This window comes from Cloeon dipterum, chromosome 3, assembly GCF_949628265.1.
Source record: "Cloeon dipterum chromosome 3, ieCloDipt1.1, whole genome shotgun sequence".
In the NCBI taxonomy this organism is placed as follows: domain Eukaryota; kingdom Metazoa; phylum Arthropoda; class Insecta; order Ephemeroptera; family Baetidae; genus Cloeon; species Cloeon dipterum.
In genome coordinates this window covers 5,017,749-5,037,436 of record NC_088788.1, presented here as the reverse complement: position 1 = coordinate 5,037,436, position 19,688 = coordinate 5,017,749, and the positions used below count along the sequence as shown (strand labels likewise).

Below are 19,688 nucleotides of genomic sequence, written 5' to 3'. Positions count from 1 at the left end.
ACACACGTGGGAAATTCACCTCATTTAGGTTCGGCCAGGGCTAGCGGAGCGTAATGGCGCTTTTCTCGCGTGTTTAAACTCAGAGACTCTTCAGGTTGCCCTGCAAACACGATCAAGGGCGCCCAGTCCGATTGTCTTAATGTGTCTGTAAACAACAAACAGACACAGCGAGGAGAACTGCTGGCAGTGGATCAGAAAGCAAGCGCAAGCGGCATAAGTTTGCGAAAACGCAGTGTTGCCAACTTGACCGGACGGATGGGCCCAGGGGGCTACCACTCTTATGGGCCGAACTCGTTCCCGCTAAGAGCTTTCCCCCCCAACCGTTGGTGTCGCGTCGGTCGCTTTAAAACAGGTCTTATGGCGGCCATATACGGTGTTTTGTGGGCGTAACTTTGTGACGTCATAAAGTTACGCCCCCCAAAACACCGCATATGGCGGCCATAACCCTGTTTTAAAGCGACCGACGCGACACCAACGGTTGGGGGGGAAAGCTCTTAGCGGGAACGAGTTCGGCCCATAAGAGTGGTAGCCCCCTGGATGGGCCAGACTAATTTAACACAATTAGCAGCCAATAGTACTCATTTTGGGGTGTAAATTAAATTTAACGCTCTGATATTTCAGAAAATAAACTCAGGAGGTCTTTTGCAATTAGAGGATAAAAATATTTCCTAATCTCTTATTAATTAAATAATTCAGTTTCAAAAACAGGAGGTAGATTCTTCGAATTATTCATGAAGAATCCCCGAAAAATCAAACTAGCCAACCTTATAAATTATAGTCTGACAATGAGGTATGAGGTGTGAGTAGCAGCATTGAAATGGTGAAAAATGCTTAATCCCCCTTCTTTATCATCTCGAAAATCTTAAAATTACTGGGAAAATATAACCATATTCTGTATTTTATAAATATTAAAGCAAAATATCACCAAAGACCAAACTTCTCCGAGCTTGGAAAAATCTCGCGCCAAAACGAGAATTCGGGGATCATTAAAGAAACAATGGCGCATCGGGTGGTGACGTCACAGGACAGGCACTCCCCTGGGTGGAACTGCGGCTGCGATAAACACACCGAGCGATGTCCACAGCTTCCTGCTGAGCGAAATTTTACTTCTTAGACACATTCAGGGAGCGCGGAGAGCCGCCAAATAGTCAGGATGGCCGGCCGAATGCCCCCTTGCGTGATCGATGTCGGCACCGGGTGAGTTTCGGCCCGCCGCGGCCCCAAGAAGTAGATTTAATTACGAAAATCCTAACCGTGTCGCAATGACAGCTACTCGAAAATGGGATTTGCGGGCAACAAGGAGCCGCAGTTCATCGTGCCGTCGGCCATCGCCATCAGAGAGAACGCCAAGGTCGGCGACCAGTCATGCCGGAGGATGGCCAAGGGCGTCGAGGACCTCGACTTCTTCATCGGCGACGAGGCGTTCGAGGCCACCGGCTACTCGGTCAAGTACCCTGTGCGGCACGGCCTCGTCGAGGACTGGGACCTGATGGAACGCTTCCTCGAGCAGTGCATTTTCAAGTAGGAAAATTGGATTTGTTACAGTTGTCGGCCATTTGTAAGGGTTGAAATTGATTTTCGTATGAAAATCACAAATTTGCGGATGGTAATTAACAGGAAATTTCCACCTCTTTATGGTTTGAAAGTATGGAAAAAATATTTATTTGCTGTAATTTTTTCTGCTTGTATTTTTTAAAAGAAAAATTTTGATCGCTGATTATTTAATCAAGGGATATATATAAATTTATAACTGTACTTTACCTCCACTTTTAACCAGTTTTAATATCTAATGACGCACCAAATTTCCTTTTTTTAAATTTATCCAGGTATTTGAGAGCCGAGCCAGAGGATCACTACTTCCTGCTGACGGAGCCGCCGCTGAACACTCCTGAGAACCGCGAGTACACGGCCGAGATTATGTTCGAGTCGTTCAACGTGCCCGGCCTGTACATCGCGGTGCAGGCCGTGCTCGCCCTGGCCGCCAGCTGGGCCTCGCAGAGCGCCTCCAATCGCACCCTCACCGGCATCGTCGTCGACAGCGGCGACGGTGTCACACACGTCATCCCTGTCGCCGAGGGCTACGTCATCGGCAGTTGCATCAAGCACATTCCCATCGCAGGTATAAATGCAAATTATATTAATTTTAAAAAAACTGGAAAAAATAAAAAATCTAACTTAATCGATTTTTTTATCAGGTCGCAACATCACGTATTTCATCCAGTCGTTGCTGCGCGAGCGCGAGGTGGGCATTCCCCCGGAACAGTCGCTGGAGACGGCCAAGGCAATCAAGGAGCGCTACAGTTATATCTGTCCTGACATCGCCAAGGAGTTTGCCAAGTATGACGCCGACCCGTCCAAGTGGATGAAGCGCTTCGACGGCGTCAACGCCGTCACCAAACAGCCATTCGCTGTTGACGTCGGCTACGAGCGCTTCCTCGGCCCCGAGATCTTCTTCCATCCGGAGGTAAGACCCCAAAGCGTTAAATTTAGGCGTATTTTTCTCATTATTTAATTTTAAAAAATTCTTAACTAAAAGTGTGAGCCCTTCAGGCCTCCAGACGGTCGCTTTGAGCCAGCCCTCTGGGCAACTGTCTGTAAAAATGTAGAAATTGACCTACAAACTCATATATAAGCCAAAAAAATCCTCAGGTCGCACGACCTGAGGAGGGTCAGGGACAGGGTGACAGTCAAGGATGAAAAATCGTCGTTAGTGTCTCCAAATTTGCTATAAAGTACATTAAAAACCGATCTAGAAGCGTCGGGGTACCCTGAAAAAGTTTGATAGGGTATCTCAAGTATAAGTCTAATCAAAAACCTGTCGAATGAGCGGCCGAATTTTCATATTACTCTAAATTGTTACCTCAATAATTGTTGAATTTCGTTTGTGCCGCGGAAAAATGGCCAATCCCTCGCCCCGCCCATTTTTATCTCCCTCTGCATTTAGTCAACTCCACTTATCAGCTGACTGCGGGATAAAGAGGGATATTAAAGTGGGCAGAACAATTTTTAATCATTCTTATTTATATAGAAAATTAAAATTGCAGTTTTCGAACCCGGACTTCACAACGCCAATCTCAGAAATCGTGGACACGGTGATCCAGAACTGTCCGATCGACGTGCGGCGCCCGCTGTACCACAACATCGTGCTGTCCGGCGGCTCGACCATGTTCAAGGACTTCGGCCGACGTCTGCAGCGTGACATCAAACGCACTGTCGACGCCAGACTGAGGCTCAGCGAGACCCTGAGCGGCGGACGGATCACCCCAAAGCCCATCGAGGTCCAAGTCATCTCGCACCACATGCAACGATACGCCGTGAGTCTTTTTTTTAATTTAATTTTTTTTTTTTAAATAAATGGATTTTCCCCGATTGGCGCAGGTGTGGTTCGGAGGCTCGATGCTTGCCTCAACGCCAGAATTTTACCAGGTGTGCCACACAAAGGCAGCCTATGAGGAATACGGGCCCAGTATTTGCCGGCACAACCCAGTCTTCGGCACCATGACGTGAATAGTAATTTTTTTCGTCAGATGTGTCGTGGGAAACTGGCCCGGCTAAATTGCTCAAAAATTATTTCATTTTGGCGAGATTTCTCGAATCACTAAATAATCAGTATCGTATTTCTGCCACTTTTCCGCGACACGGATTGATTTGAAAACATGGTCATCGATACCGAAGCATTCCGCACGAGTGTGCGCGTTTTTTATCAACTTATTGTAATAATAATTTGGCTTTGTTAACTGATCTTAATAATTATTATCGTTTAAACAGATTTATGCGACGCAAATGAAAAAAATATAAACACAATAAACGAAGAGTTATGCCAATTAGCTAACTGCATCTTTTATTAACAAACAACATACAATAATTACAATGCAGGGCTACTACAGGTACAGGCTAAGATCACAAAGTCGGCTCACTGGTAGAGCAGGACCCAGTTGGAGGGCTGGTTGTAGCCCAGCAGGATGGGCAGGTGCAGGATCAGCGACAGGTGCTCGTCGTCCGTGTTGTTGCTGATCAGCGTCCACTTGTGCAGCCACAACACCAACTCGTCCGTCTTTACGTTCACCGGGTTCAAACCCCGCAGGAAACACGCCTAAAGACAAAGAAAATTACTTTAGATTAGATTATTCTCAAAATCAGTCCAGGTAAACAAAACACAGCTTGACAGATACTGAATTTAAATCGTGAATATTTATATTTCTACTCCTGAATCTTAAATTTGTTTATTTTCATTCGTTTGCCTAACGATTAATAAGTTTAAAGCGAGCGGATTGAAGGAAAAATTTATTTATAGGAATTTTGAAAAAAGGCTCCGAATTTTGACCAGCCGGCAATTTTTTCCAGTATTTAATTTTCTTTTTTTAAGTTGGTTGGAACTTCTTGGACAGTTCCAAAAGTAATAATTTTTCAACCGTAGGCTGAGTTATTTTTCCGAAACGAGCGATTTTTTTAAAAAAGAAGGGGTTGGTTGTTAATTGGTAGCATTTTTTTGTAATTTCTTATCAGTAGAAATAAAAATTTAACGCCACTTTCCTCTGACAAAGAGTAGGTTTCTTCAAGATAAATAAATATATTAAAATTAAATACCAGTGATGTCGCACGTGAGAAAGATAAATAAATAAATATTTTTAAGCACTTTCCAGTGCAAATAACAGTTTTGAGGATCTTTTGATGCATTTTGTAGTTTGTTTTCGGCCAATTTTATGCTAAAGAAGATTGTGAGCATTATTCCCTAGCAAGAGAAAAAAAATATGCTTCTTAGTATTATTTTTATTTAATTCAAGTGTATAAAATTACTTGATTGTATTTGAACTAGCTTAAATTTCAGCGTAAACTGGCTGAAGAGTCACAGTTAAAAAAAGACAAATAATTCATAGTAATTGCTTAAATTTAAATTAATTAAAATTATCAAATAATAGTCAGTAACCATTTTTGGAACCTTTTAAAACAAGCAAGGTTGCATTATTTGCTTACCAACCACTAAATTTTTACCAATATCTTGTGCAAGAAACGCAAAAAATGATTTTTCCCTGGGAAAATCTTAAAATTGCGGTCGGAGTGATCACATTTTATCTTTTAATTGCCATTTGCTGCAATTTCTGACAAATTTCCTAGTTGAGGTAATCAGCAAATGAATAGAAAATTAATTAAAACTGAGATGCACACATGGCCTGCAAGAAACTGGTAAAAAATGAAACTTAATCAGCATTTTTTTGTAAATTTGGAATTTCTGCAACCCTAATAACGAGAACAGGTTTTATTTCTTCAGTATAATTAATTTTCCACTCACATATCTCATCTCGTCGTTGCTCATGCTGGTGACGCCCTCCTCGGTGATCATAAAGTCCATTTCCCTGATCAGCTTGGCCCTCTCGCGCAGCCGCCACCTGCGCTTCCAGCCCATGTGCATGCCGTGCAGCCGCACGAGGGCGTTCTTGTGGTTTGCCCAGAGTCCGGCCATGCCGAAGGCCTGCGTCTCCGCGAACAGGCCGGACACCTGCTGGATCTGCTGCAGGTTTGGGTGGGCACCGCTGCCCAGCAGGCCCAAAATGTTTGCCCACTGGTCGCGCAGCTTGCCTTCCTCCAGGTCGCCCAGACGGACCTGAAATTAGTCGAAAATAATTTAATTAATTAATAAATAAATCCTGTCCCGGACCTGCAGGCAGCGAAGTATCGGCCTCTGGTTGTACAGTCTCTTTCTCAGGGCAATGGCAGCGAAATCGACCCTTTGTTGGAGGGACCAGAAGTGCCTGCTGAGCAGATGTCTGGGAAACATGTAGGCAAGCGGGAAAATGACGTAGTTGGCGAACGGCAGCGCCGAGATCAGCAGCACCGGCGCCACCCTGACCATGTCCTTGGGCATCTGGAAGTGCAGCTCCAGCTCGTTCCTCGCCAGGCCGTCTCTGCCGTTTCGGTTGATCCACCTGGCCACCCTGAGAGAAGAAAATAATAAAGGAAATTGCAATTTTGGTCATGATACAGTTAAGAACATCAATAAATTGTAAACTCGTGGAAAAACAACTCATAAATCCGTCTAATAATTTTGTTTGTGATAATTTAAGGGAGATAAATTTTTTACTGCACCTATAAATAAATAAAAAACAAACCTGATGAAATGCTTGAGATCTTCGTAAAAATCCTTAATGCCGACCACAAAGACGCGGTAGACGTGCATAGCCGAGGGGAAGTTCTCCTCCAGGGTGTGTTCGAAGCGCCGCACGTAGAAGACATAGCGAGAAAGGGTGTACCTGCGCACCTTCCGTGCCAATAACTCCTTGTCTGTTGCGGGCGGCGGTTGCGGCTGACCTGAGGACGAGGGCTCTCCATGGCAGCACCTGATGCGGAGTTGGGCAATTCAGGGTTAATATGGAACGACTTGAGAGTGGATTCTCACCTCCGGAGCGCCGTTGGCGCCCGAAAAAGCAGCCTCCTCAGGACATTTCGAACCATCTGACTATCATGTGTGCGAGGAGCTCGTTTGAAATTGGCGCGCTTTTCTCAACACATGACATCTTGTCTTTTTCTGGCCAGAGTGAAAAAGGGTTAAATAAGAGCTTTTCCTCCTCTTTCCTCATACAAACAAAGTCATTAAAATCTTTTATTGCAAATCTGTGGAAGATATTTAAGTACTTTGCGTGTGTATTGCTCTGAACCCGTTATCTACCAAATTACGAAAATTATTCGGCGGGGAAACGAAGCAAACGAGTAGTACTCGCATGTGCCGCTTGGCAGGCAGCGCACGCTGCCCTCTGTCGGAGCGCGTGCGCTCTACAGTCCCGCCACACAGCCGACTCGACAAACAGGTTTCTTTTCGGCCCGAATCCTACCAAGTTCGACCTTCAGCACTGCCAGTTGGGCGCTCGCGGTGCACCATTCTTCATGGTGAGCGAGGCCTCCGGCTGACCGGTGCGGCCGCCGCCCCCTTCCGTCCCACGCGGACGACCGATTCGCGGCCCGCCCCCGGCCGCTGCCTCTCCTGTGTTATCGCTGGCATTGCTGCGTGCCCGTGTTTTTAGCCACTCGCGGGGTTGATTTGGCTCGGGCCGGAGGGGATTATTCTCTCCAGAGGGCTCGTGAAGGCGGCCCGGAGGCTGCGTGTTCCCTGACTGAGGTCAATTGAGTGGATTTATTGACACGCTTTTGTTTGTGATTGTAAATCGTGATTGGTGTGTTTGTTTGCGTCCTGGCAGATTAGGTGGGCGATTGAAATCGAATCGGTTTAATAAAATGTAATTCAGGGAGGGAAATTTTCGATTTTGTCCGGGACTTTGAGATTTGGCTTTAAGTATTTATTGGTTTCTGTTCATTTTTATTTAATTTTTTGTCATTAACTGCAAAATTTGCCACTTTTGCTTTATATTATTCGATTATTTTAATACTCTTTTGCTGATGGTGCAAATTGTTTCACTTAAATTCCTTACCAATGTCTGAAAGAAACCCTTTTTTTATTTAAAATTGCAGGTGTAACAAGCACGATGCCAAAGTCTCCTCAGGCAGGGTCTTCAGAGGACGGTGGAGCGTCGGTGGCGGCAGCGTCCCCTAACTCCGCCCCTCGGAAGGCCTACCGAGGGCTCGCCAGCCAAATCGTCACTCACGATGAAATCGCTCAGGAGATCATGCACAGGTCCCTCAGGAAGAATCCGCCGCCGATTCAGTCAGAGGTCAAAGACGTTTTCTTCGCAATGAAGCTCACCCAAAGACTGGCCAACAAACTCAGCCCTGCCGCAAAGTATGATTTTTTTCATTTATGAGCAGTTATTTTCGTGAACGAGCTTAGCTTAAAATAGTAGTAAAATCAAATACAATAAATCCATTCATTAAATTAAAACAATTCTCAAGTATTTTAATTTTTTTGAATATTATTTTTTTTAGGGATGGCGCCTTTATGCCGCCTCCGATGGTGAGTCACGAGCCACCCCCGCTGATGCGGCTGGACCAGGAGACGACCTCCTCGCCGCACGTCCTCGTGTTGCCCAAGCGAAAGGCGTCAGTGGAGGCTCCGCCAGCGCCCGCGACGCCCCCGGCGCCGCCCAAGGCTGCTCCGAAGGCCGCGACGCCCGCCACCCCCAAGGCCGGCGGCACCCCGAAGGCCGCCTCTGGGGGCAGGAAGGGATTTCGCTTCCAGAAGAACATGGATCCGGAAGTGGAACGCGAATTGGCGCTGAAGCAGCTGAACGAGCTGCCGACCCTGAAGCGCAGCCGGCGGAAGACCAAGGAGGTGGTGGCGCCGCCGAGCAAGACGCAGGAGGCGTCCATCCAGACCAGTGCCTTACAGCATCCCCTGACCAACGGCGACGCGCTAAAGCTGGAGTCCAAACCGGAAGCAGGTACTGATAAAGACTTAAGACAGCAGCCATTTTGACAGAAAGAACCGCGCGTTTGAGTCTCCCCATTTGATTGCACACTGCTTGGCATGAGGATTTCCTCTTTAATTCTGTCAATGACCTACTTTTCGTTTTGTGCTTTCATAATGCTTATAATTAGTACTAACGCCACCATGTAAAGTACAAATGAACCATTGATCTGATTTTTTGTCAGTTCTGTTGGTTGGCACCTACGGGCGACTTTTTCCATGTATGGAATTGAGAGAGGATATAACAAAACTAAGTTTAAATATGCATTGTAATCAATTTTCATTTTTTATATAAACATTAATTGATATTTACTGGTGCTAACTCGTATATCAGGAAATGTTTGTCGCACAGGAAAACAAATTTCTCTTTTTACACATCATTTTAGACACAAGCAAATATGCTTTGCTAAATTGCAAATATTATTTTTATTGTATTATAATGATGTGCTTAATAAAAACCAAAATCCTGTCGAAAATTCGAAAATTTAATTCAAATCTTCACGTTGCCACATTGTTGCCAGTTTTTAAATGATTTTAGCACTTTTACCTGCAATTTGCAACACTTCCTAGGTTTCTGTATGAGTAATTGAACAGGTTTGGACTGACCTCCCATCTCAGTTGGCGTAAAAAGGCATAAAAACAAAATCACGCTCTGAAATGTTTGAATGCGAATGTAGTATCAGTGTCATAACATTATGAGTTGCATTTTATTAACCGAGTTTATCAACGCTAGAATTTTGCTAGCTGATTTTTTGCACGAGAAATTAATTTTTAAATTTTTCTTAACTAAAATTTCAAAATTAGCGGTCATGCATGCTGAAAAATTCTGCTGCTTGATGTAGTTAAAATTTATAAATGCTGTTCCTGCCCTCAATTTCGCTTGAATTTTCTGTCTATCCTTTGCTCTAGGTTAAGCTATGGGCAAAAAATAACTCTGACGTCATTATTTACTGAGCTCAAATTGCTACACGCTAGATAATGGTTAAAATTGATAAGATCGCACTGCTCAGAGCTCGCAATAACTAGCTTTTTGCGGAAAAATACATGTTTGAGGGAATCATTTTTTTCAACCTATCATCTCGCTTAAAATTGTTGATATTATACCAATTAATCCAGCGAAAAATTAAATTTTTTAAGGAAATTTAAATTTGTTTTGCTGATAATTGTAAAAAGAAACGGATAAAAGTACTGAGTCGAATTTTTGAACTTTTAAACAATCGTGCATGTTTATTTTGGCCACGGAGTTTGAGTAGTTGTGAAACGCCATTAGTGCATTTGGCCAGCGCTGATTTGCTCACTATGGTTATCATCATCATTTCCGGTTTCATTTTGAAACCGTTGGGGCTGTTAACTTGTACACAGATAGCATTTCATTTCAACAATATGAAAACTACGTTCGGTTCTTTAAGATGATTGCTCAACGGGCTGTTGTATAGTGTTACTTATCAAGAAATTCAATCTTCTTTCTTATTTTAAAATATCCCAATAAGAATTTTAACACGCGACCAAAATTCCTCGGCAACATGTTCGAGTCAATTTGGACTGACGATGATGATTCTGAATTGCTAGAAAAAGCGGAGAGCGTGTGCAGTTCGGAATCGAAAAAGCGGCGGTCGATGCACCGCGAGCTGGACATGCTGCTGGGTGACGAAGGCGCCGTCAACATGATCTACGAGGCGGAGCGCGGCCAGGAGCGGCGGAAAGCGCGGCCGCAGCGGCCCGACCTGTCGCTGAAGGCGCGACTCGTGAAGACGGCTGTGATTCGCCTCAGCTCGGCGCCGGCTTCGCAAAGCCCCAGGGCGCGTCGCAAGACGGAGCCCACGCGCCCGCCCATGGAGCCCCCCGCCCCGAAGGCAACTCCGAAACTCGAGCCGGCGTCCCCAAGGCCGACGGCCGAGGAGTCGAGGATCATCCGCAGACACTCGACTTCCTCCTCGGATTCGGATGTGTCGCCGAGTCCGCCGACCAAACGGAAGAACATGCCGATCTTCATCAAGAAGGCCGATAAGAGCCAGCCGAGGCCCAAAAAGACGCCTGCGAATGTCTTTCCGGCAGTCAAGGTGCGTTATTTTGCTTATTTAAATAGGTTTATTGATATAAAGGCACTTTAAAGTTGCTTTTTTCACACTATTTGTTTCTAAACATTGAATTTTATTAGTATTTATGTTTTTATTGATGGGTGCGGTGTTAAAAAGTTGATTCATCATAATTTAAAATGGCTATCTCTTTATATATTTGTTTCTTACACCAAAAAATAAATACTGATGAACAACTCTTTCTTATTTTTTTTACGTCTTTGCAAACATATAAATTGTAGTCTTAAAAGGCGTGGGACATTCCACATTATTGAGGACATAATAATTTCTGATTATTTATCTGCGTTTTTGTTTACAGAAGTCCCAGAAGGCTCAGCCTAAGATTGTCGAGTCTAAAATACGAATCCAGCTGAAAAAGAAGCCAGACCCGCGGAAGAAAATGAGCGCCGCCGTCAAGCGCAGCCTCAAGACCGTCATGGCCAAGAACTTCCAGCAGGGACTGGTGAAGAAGACTCAAATCACTGCGCCTCTGAAGGCGAAAGTTAAGTCCGAGACTGAAGACGACCCGACGCTGCGGTCCCTTGAGGCAAAACTGGCAATGATGATAGGCGAGGACCCTGCTCCTGAAAGTCCAAAGACTGCTGCTGGTTCGTCTTCATCTACAACTGGTAATTGGTTTACGATTTGGATTAAAATGAGTCACCTACATGTTGCTTTTGTCGCAGGCAAACCCTCGGGACTGAGCTCGAAGAGGAGCTCTACAGACGACAGTGGAAAACAGCGTTCAACGTTCCGCCAGAACGCTGGTGTAATTTCTTGTAAAGAGCTGACAGTGCGTCGACATCCGAATTTTATCCAAATTATCCTGAATCCAAGCTCAACCAAGTTCAAAAACTCTTTCAACACTGCCGTAAGTCCATTTTTCCTTTAAAGATCGATAAATGTGACCAACTCTCCCGCAGGTTTTGAGAGAGTTGAAGAACATCCTGGTGCAGCTGAAGAAAGACGAGTCGTGCAGGGTGCTGCTGCTCTCGTCCAACGGGCCGGCCTTTTGCCAAGGGGTCGACCTGCACTCGCTCAACGTTCTCACGCAAGAAAAGAGGAAAAAGGCTGCTCAAGAACTAGCCTTGGCAATAAAGTGAGTTGCGACCCGCCTTTCTCCGAACCTCATTATCATCTCTTATCATTTATCAGAGAGTTCTCCAAAGCGATGGCCGCCTTCTCAAAGCCCATAGTGGCCGCCGTCAACGGCTCTGCCATCGGCTTGGGGGTGGCAATGCTGCCTCTGTGCGACTTAGTGCTTGCCTCAGACAAGGCCACTTTCTTCATGCCATACGCGGACCTTGGCCAGTCGCTTGAAGGAGGCGCTTCCATTACGTTCCCTAGATTATCAGGATCTCTGGTAAGTTGATTTGTGCTTGATATCACTCTTTTATTCACAAAACCCTATTAGATTTTAAATCAAGCCACTAAAGGCTCACAAATAATGCAACACTTTGCTATCCTTGTATGCAACTAAACCACTTTGAAACAGGGTTGCAAATAACCCACATTTAAAAAATGACAGTGTTAAAAATTGAGTGGTAAGAACCGTTTAAAACCATTGGTGAAGAAACTGGGTGGTAAGCAAAAATTGCAACCCTGCTTTGAAAAGTAAATAACTGAGGGTTAATTTTAACTATAGAGCATCATGGAGCTGCACATTACAATCTGCAAACAGAAGTAAAAACTGCAGGGGGAGTAGCTTCGAATTTTAAACTTAAATTCACAAACTTAATTATAAATAAATTATTATCACGGCAGGTTAAGAGCCATAATTTTTCACTTATGGACGTGCTGAGATATCCATTTATTTGTTAAGCTGTTAAATCAATTTTTTATTTGCACGTATTTTGAGTGTTTTGATTTCAACTGTCATAGAATCCATATTGAAAGCAGCCAAATAGGTTCATGTTCCATTTTGAATATGATTTTTCAAAGGAACAATATTTTTCGAGTCTCACCTAACATCAAACTATATACAAAATTAAAGACTGATCTACAAAGTATTTATTATTGTTCTATAGTTTTGAGGTAACAAAATGCATTATTCAAAGTGATGATGAGTTTCTGGTTGTTGCAGGCTAGTGACTTGTTGTACAGCGGCAGGAAAATCACCTCGATGGAGGCTGAGAGAATCGGCCTGGTCACCAGAGTGGTTTGGCACGACAATTACCTGGAGCATCTGATGCCAACTGTTCAAGAACTGGCCTCCAAGTCCTTACAGGTAGACAGAAATTTCTATTTTCTCCGACTTACAATTTTGGATGCGTAAAAATGTGAGAACGTGAGGGATTGAGGGCATGTTTGGGGGTTGATTAAAATTAAAGACAGTAAGCCTCGTAGGCTTGCCCTTCAAACAGCACCTCGGACCTGTTGACGGGCGGCGTGTGGGCCATCGAGTAGCACAGTGTGCCCTTCAAGCACGAGCACTTGATGTAGATGGAAAATAGGTCGTGCCGCACGACGCCGCACGCCTCCTGCTCCTCGCAGCGTGGCAGCTGAAAATAGAATGGATAATGTTGGATTGCATTAGCACGCTCCTGACTCCAGACTGCGCTATTTTGGATAAGCCAAGCGTCAGAGCGTGTAATTACTCTGGCGCAAGTTGCATAGAAATATTTTAAATTGTTTCTTCCTCCTTAAAAGGAGAGGAATAAAATGCACGCAGGTAATTTATAAAATTTAATTGGCGCGGAAATTAATTCAGGGTGGTCAGCTGAAAGTTAAATTCTTATATAAGAAATATATTTTTTCTGCGTTCTGAATTTTCTTTTACTCAATTCCTATTAAATTGTTAAATTAAACAACTGAAACCTGCATCAAGGACCAGCTCCCGAATTACTTTCATGTTCTAATGCGTTATAAAAATACCTTGGCGCAAGTGTACGTATCAGAGACGTCAGTGGTTCCGTTGAAGAACTGGCGCTGACTCCGTTTGTCGTGGCGCCAGTGCCTGGGCGCCGGCCACGGAGGGCAGTAGCAGTTGGCCGTGGTCACGGTGCCCACAGAGGCGGCTATCTGTGTCAGCCGGTCGGGCGGCGTGCGCCTCGTTGTCACGTTCAATGCCACCTGCGAGCTCCGGCACCGGCCCAACACCTTCACGTCGTTACAAAACTGAAATTTGATGTTTATAAGACATTTCCGGGACTGTGTATTAGAGTTAATTCAGATTTCACCTTCAATTGGGATCTATTGTTGAGCTGCATGCTCTGGTTGTCCTTCATTGAATCTGTTGTCCACGTGGACGGACACTCGAGTCTTCCGGGACAGCGGCAAAAGCGCTCGAGAAGGGGCTGCGCGCCCCAAAATCTGCGGTGTAGAACGCTGCAGACTGCGTTGTTCGGACATAGTGGCAGGTCTCTCTCGCTCCGGGCCTAGAATAAATTATAATTTGTGTGCTAAGAAAATAATTATATCTCTCGGGCCATCAATGTCATTGGGAGAAATTCACGTGCAGCCCTGTGCCAAATAATGTTATGTAGCAATTAATTATTTTACTGTGTCTCTAGCAGGACTGTCGTCGGCGTTTTCCGCGCCCCCTTGCCTTGAATTAATGGCAAATCGTCGCCTTTGAGTAATTAGCGCTATCGGAAGCAGTAAAACGCGGCTGCCGTGGTGCAATTAAGCGCGGTGGACCTGTTGGATCGTCATTTTTTTTTTATTTTGTCGTGCCGCGTCTGAACGAACGTACCGCAGAATTGGGTCGGCGATCATTAAATTTGTGTGTCAAAGCGTCAAAGGGTACCACTTGAGCTGGACAGATTTATTTTTAAGCCACTAAAACGTCTATTTCTGCTCCGGCTCGACTGACTTGTCGCTTTCCAATCGAATTTCGCTCGGCTCGCCCGTTTCGCAATTATTATTGCTCCCCATCGACATGTGCCAGTCACAACAAATCTCGTGCTGCCTATTTTCGGTCCGACTCGTCCGTCAAGTGGCCAGTCTGGAGAGCAAAAGAAACGTTTTGCCTTTCGTACACTGTGAAATCGCGTTTGTCACCGTGGCGGCCGGACTTCAAAGCGAGCTGATTTGAATCTCACTCGGCTAATTTCTGCGGCCTGCGACGAAGCGGCTAAAATATTTACTGCCTCGTTTTGAGCGCGTGGCGGTAAATTAAATTTAAATTAAGTCGCGGCTACAAACGTAAATATACATTTACTTCGAGAAGGAAAAATGAAGAGGAGGCTGACGCGCGGTTTTATAGTGTCTCGTAACTACTGGGCTTTAAATTTTATGGGCATTCCAGGGAAATAATCAATTGATGGGAGGTCGTTTTAGAGCTTTTAAATTGGAAGTTGCAAGTTAAACGTTTTAAATGGGCAAGAAAGACTCTTTTGATGTCATATACATCGCTAAATTTCGTTTGGCTTGAAGAACCAGGAGGGCTTGATTAAAATTAATGAGTTGAAGCACTAAAACAGACTGGCAGCGACAAGAACCCCCAAGAATTTTCTTTATCTTTTTGGTAGTGGCTTTAATTAAATTAATGGAGCCCTCGGTAAAACTCTATTTTCAAATATGTTGCAAAATTTATTTTTAGTTGTAAAATACTGCAAAACTATTTAATTCAAAGATGAAATATATTCTCAGAAGCGTAAATATTATTTTAAATAAAAAAATCGCGTCGCATCGATCAAATTTTTGTTTTTATAATATTATTCAATCTTTGAAAAAGACATTATTTACTCACGCTGCCGGGGTAGGTCAATTGGGAGGGATGGGACGCGAGGCCGGCGGCCACGAAGGCGGCCGCAGCCACCGTGATGAGCAGCAGCATCTCGTCGCGTGTGCTGAGCGTTCGCGGAGTCTGCTGGCGCGCGCCGCGGACCCCTAGCTCGTCGGCGGCGGGCACTCGGCACCACCACCCACCCACCCACTCCAGTGCGCTGCTTTCGAAGCAACAACCTGCGCTTTTGCCACTCAAGTTGCGAAATCAAACTGAATCACGTGTCTTGTGGGAAGTGGTCGCGACGCATTACGCTTCATGCCTTTCAATGATTCTGAAATTGTGAACGAATGGGCTTGTTTATTCGCGCGGCGGCAGGTAATGCGGTTGACATCCTTGTTTTCGTGTCTTGCATACTGAATTGGCGTTTTATGTGTGGGAACGATGAAATGATTTTGTCTGGTGGTTTTATTTTTAAAATGAACTATTAATTACGTAATTTGACATCTTTTTTATTTGAATTAATCACCACGAAAATATTCTACAAGGAAAAATATATTTTTCTCACAATCAGCGGGGGCCAGATGTGCGTTAAAATTGGTTACCACTGCGCAGATCCAAAATGGCGTCTGAATTTTGAAAAAAAGCTCTCTTTGGATTTCCGTACGAGCGTCAAGAGTTTGTTTTTACGATCCAAAAGACACAATTAGTGCAAATTATGTCTCAATGTTGACGAAAACTTGCTTCTTTTCGCGCATTTTCACGTGACCGTTTTTTCGCGCCACACTCCACCGGACGCCATATCTGCGCGTCGCACAAATCTGGTCCCCGCTGATTTTTCTTGTAAATTCTACTGCCTTCCAATCAAGGGGATTTAAGGGTTTCTCCCATTTTAAAAAAATAAATAAGAATATATGGGGGTTTAAATTAAAATGTTCCTCAAGGATGCCATTCTGGGCTCTGTAAATGTTTTCGGAACTAATTTTAGAGCAAAAACGCAAATTAAATAATTTCAATTTTTTAATTTCCAACAGGATTAAATGGTTAAATATTTTTGAAATTAAATCGGTTGATTTATTTTGTTCTGAATGAAGCTATTCTTTATGAACAAGCTCAGAAAATCAGAAGCCATTGTTTCTAGCTATTTTCTGGCCGAATTTCAAAAATAGGAGCCATTCAAGAGAAGACAGTAAGAAAATGACGCATAGATTTATTTTCTCTGGAATGAATTCAATTTATTTTTTCTTGTTTCGTTGTAATCATAAAACAGTGTTTGTAAAATGCACAAACAATATTTAAATTTAAAATTCTATGGAGCAGTTATTCGCGAGATTGGAGGTCACTTGGACGCGATTTTTCAGCGTAGAAATTTTTAGGTGGCAGTTATATTTGCTTAAAGTACTTGTTAATAGAAGGGGAAATTCCAAATTTGAAGCTCGGGAATGGGGGCGTTCCCTATTTTTTTGGTATCTCAAAATTCCCCAAAAAACAAATTATGTTAATGAATTCTAAACTGCAACTCTTGACTGCGTTGAGGTATCACCTTGAAATTTTCACTGCCCAACCTAGTTTTCGATCCTGAACAACTTTTGCATTTACAAAAAAATCGCAGGTCGAAGGTCAAGGTCACCTTTTGCGACCTTTTTTTGAAAATTCAAAATTAAGGGATGATAGCCCCCTACGATTTTTTTGGGGTTCAGGGCTAAAATGTAGCCCGTGAAATTCTGCACAAACACACCAAGTTTCATAGGTGCAATCGCGATACTTTTGCTGCAATTCGAATTTGAAGTTTGAAAACCGGCTTGAGGCCGCTTGACCGCGCGTGCACTTTGAGCAGCGAGTTCACCTCTTATTGTTCAAATTGATTTTTTTCGCATTTCACTTGCTTAGAAACACCAATGGGGCCTAGGGTAGACCAAGGAAGGTCAAAATCGACCTTCAGGGTCTGTCCCTGACGTGACCCTGAGATCCGAAATATCGAAAATTTCCAATTTCATCGAACTTGGTGTCCTTTAATAGGTTTTCACCACCGTAGAGCTCAAATATACAGCCAAAACTGCTGAATGACAATCCTGAAACCGGTTCTTGAAATAATTGTGGTAGCAATTAATCCAGACGTGATGTGTGAAATGGTCAAAATTTTGAAATTTTTAATTTATGAAAAGATTCTTCTGTTTTGTACACACGAAATTTATATTGAGTTTTAAAAAAACCGATCGTTTTTTTACAAAGTTTACAAATTTATTTAGAGCAATAGCAAATAAATTAAATGTTAAAAATTTTTACTTAAAAAAGTAAGGAAACAAATTTTTTTAGTTTTTAAAAGTAGAATTATTTGTTATTCCATTTAATAACATTTTTTCATAGTATTAAGCATAAGATCCTTTATTATCAGCACATATTATACTTCATATGTGCAAATAAGAAGTATCATTTCATAAATTAAAAATTTCAAAATTTTGACCATTTCACACATCACGTCTGGATTAATTGCTACCACAATTATTTCAAGAACCGGTTTCAGGATTGTCTTTCGGCAGTTTTGGCTGTATATTTGAGCTCTACGGTGGTGAAAACCTATTAAAGGACACCAAGTTCGATGAAATTGGAAATTTTCGATATTTCGGATCTCAGGGTCACGTCAGGGACAGACCCTGAAGGTCGATTTTGACCTTCCTTGGTCTACCCTAGGCCCCATTGGTGTTTCTAAGCAAGTGAAATGCGAAAAAAATCAATTTGAACAATAAGAGGTGAACTCGCTGCTCAAAGTGCACGCGCGGTCAAGCGGCCTCAAGCCGGTTTTCAAACTTCAAATTCGAATTGCAGCAAAAGTATCGCGATTGCACCTATGAAACTTGGTGTGTTTGTGCAGAATTTCACGGGCTACATTTTAGCCCTGAACCCCAAAAAAATCGTAGGGGGCTATCATCCCTTAATTTTGAATTTTCAAAAAAAGGTCGCAAAAGGTGACCTTGACCTTCGACCTGCGATTTTTTGTAAATGCAAAAGTTGTTCAGGATCAAAAACTAGGTTGGGCAGTGAAAATTTCAAGGTGATAACTCAACGCAGTCAAGAGTTGCAGTTTAGAATTCATTAACACAATTCGTTTTTCGGGCATTTTTTAGATACCGAAAAAATAGGGAACGCCCCCATTCCCGAGCTTCAAATTTGGAATTTCCCCTTCTATTAACAAGTACTTTAAGCAAATATAACTGCCACCTAAAAATTTCTACGCTGAAAAATCGCGTCCAATTGACCTCCAATCTCGCGAATAACTGCTCCTATGATATTTATTTTTGTGGTTTTGATAAATATTTTAACGTGCTCTGTTCTTTGTGTTTTTAGTCTTTGGAATCAACGAAGAACCTGTTGCGAGAGAGTTTGCGTCGCGAGCTGGACAGTGTGCTTGAGGCCGAAGAGAAGCTGCAGGTGCAGCACTGGTGCTCGTCCGAGTTCCAGAAGAGCGTGCGCAAGTTCCTCGACACTGAGGGCCTGCACCTGCAGAAGGGCTCCTCCTAGACTGACTCAACCAAATCGGCGACCAGATTGTTTTTTTTTTTGTTTTTTTTTAAAGAGCCACACCCAAGCATACAAAAGAAACCTAAAACGATCAAGAATCGCAAATAATACTGTACAAAAAAAAAGAATAACACTCAACAATCACTCCCGGGAAACTTATCAAATATAAATATATATATATAGTATACAGTCTCACTTCCGGTCGCGTGTCACAAAGCTTTTTTGCATTTTTCCAGTTTTGCCAAAAAGTAGGGCCGGAAGGGGTGAGGGGAGTTGTTTCCCCTGTAAATATGTAATTCTGGTCTGTTGTGCGTTTGAGCGCAGATCGCAATTAGTATACCATATATATAAACAAAGATTGAAATGTGTACAGTTTACTTTTAGAAGAAAAACGATTATGAAAATCACTGTTAACGTAAATGGAGCACCCTCGCACTTTTTGGAAGGTTCTGTTATATTGATTGTTCAGAGAAGCAAATTGTTTACTTTTCCCATTTTCTGGGGAATACACACGCATATCGTTGTGAATTATTATTATGCATCCGAGAGAAACGTGAAACATTTCGTCGTTGTCACTAAAAGAGGGTAGTCCCATCCCCCATGCCTTTTGTTGCACTCTACGCGTGGTGTTGTGAGGGCAGGATTATGCACCATCATCATCAAACTATGTATTTTAATCGAAAAAGTCTGATAGGATTTTCGACGCTCTTCTTTCTTTGTACACTGGGACGTGCATAATTGTTCAATTACCGGTTTATTTAGCTAGACTTCTCGAAGGGAATTCGATTTATCTGTCGCGAATTAGGATCTTTTTTTCAACGCTAAGGATATCAAATTTGATTTTCCTTTTTGAGGCTGAACAGGTTGTGTTTGGCCAAAATGGTGTTGCGGTTCAACCAAAATCCTCTGGATGTTGCTGGCGCTCTTCTTTTTAATTAGTCTTTTTTTCGCTTGATATGTTCTTTTCCACTGTCGATTAAAATAAATAGCTCTTACTCAAAGACCAAAACAGTGGTTTCATTTAACAACGCAGCTGGAAACAATATTATTTTAAATAGGAAATAAGAGTGGA

At 43.1% G+C, this 19,688-nt stretch overlaps 4 protein-coding genes across 5 annotated transcripts; 2 read left to right on the top strand and 2 right to left on the bottom strand.

Annotated features, from left to right (window-relative positions):
* Positions 1–1,036: 1,036 nt before the first annotated feature.
* Positions 1,037–3,827, top strand: Arp3 (Actin-related protein 3). Its single transcript, XM_065481828.1, has 6 exons — positions 1,037–1,197; positions 1,270–1,521; positions 1,827–2,119; positions 2,196–2,464; positions 3,045–3,314; positions 3,379–3,827. The coding sequence occupies exons 1-6, from the start codon at positions 1,154–1,156 to the stop codon at positions 3,505–3,507; spliced, it is 1,257 nt and encodes a 418-aa protein (XP_065337900.1). The 5' UTR covers positions 1,037–1,153; the 3' UTR covers positions 3,508–3,827.
* LOC135938261 (LETM1 domain-containing protein 1) lies at positions 3,800–6,542 on the bottom strand. The gene is made up of 5 exons (XM_065481829.1): positions 6,395–6,542; positions 6,108–6,335; positions 5,657–5,933; positions 5,291–5,602; positions 3,800–4,093 (listed from the first exon to the last, which is right to left on the bottom strand). The coding sequence occupies exons 1-5, from the start codon at positions 6,448–6,450 to the stop codon at positions 3,914–3,916; spliced, it is 1,053 nt and encodes a 350-aa protein (XP_065337901.1). The 5' UTR covers positions 6,451–6,542; the 3' UTR covers positions 3,800–3,913.
* A 159-nt stretch (positions 6,543–6,701) lies between these two features.
* On the top strand, positions 6,702–19,625 carry LOC135938259 (testis-specific chromodomain protein Y 1-like). 2 transcript variants are annotated; one of them, XM_065481825.1, is made up of 10 exons: positions 6,702–6,882; positions 7,462–7,729; positions 7,873–8,327; positions 9,923–10,413; positions 10,748–11,057; positions 11,115–11,299; positions 11,352–11,527; positions 11,584–11,791; positions 12,512–12,655; positions 18,443–19,625. In XM_065481825.1, the coding sequence occupies exons 1-10, from the start codon at positions 6,717–6,719 to the stop codon at positions 18,614–18,616; spliced, it is 2,577 nt and encodes an 858-aa protein (XP_065337897.1). In that variant the 5' UTR covers positions 6,702–6,716; the 3' UTR covers positions 18,617–19,625. The 2 variants fall into 2 exon arrangements, with proteins under 2 accessions (XP_065337897.1, XP_065337899.1); XM_065481827.1 differs by lacking the exon at positions 6,702–6,882 and adding an exon at positions 6,901–7,111.
* LOC135938262 (U-scoloptoxin(11)-Sm2a-like) lies at positions 12,416–15,297 on the bottom strand. Its single transcript, XM_065481830.1, has 4 exons — positions 15,122–15,297; positions 13,608–13,805; positions 13,303–13,545; positions 12,416–12,929 (listed from the first exon to the last, which is right to left on the bottom strand). The coding sequence occupies exons 1-4, from the start codon at positions 15,206–15,208 to the stop codon at positions 12,753–12,755; spliced, it is 705 nt and encodes a 234-aa protein (XP_065337902.1). The 5' UTR covers positions 15,209–15,297; the 3' UTR covers positions 12,416–12,752.
* Positions 19,626–19,688: the final 63 nt, after the last annotated feature.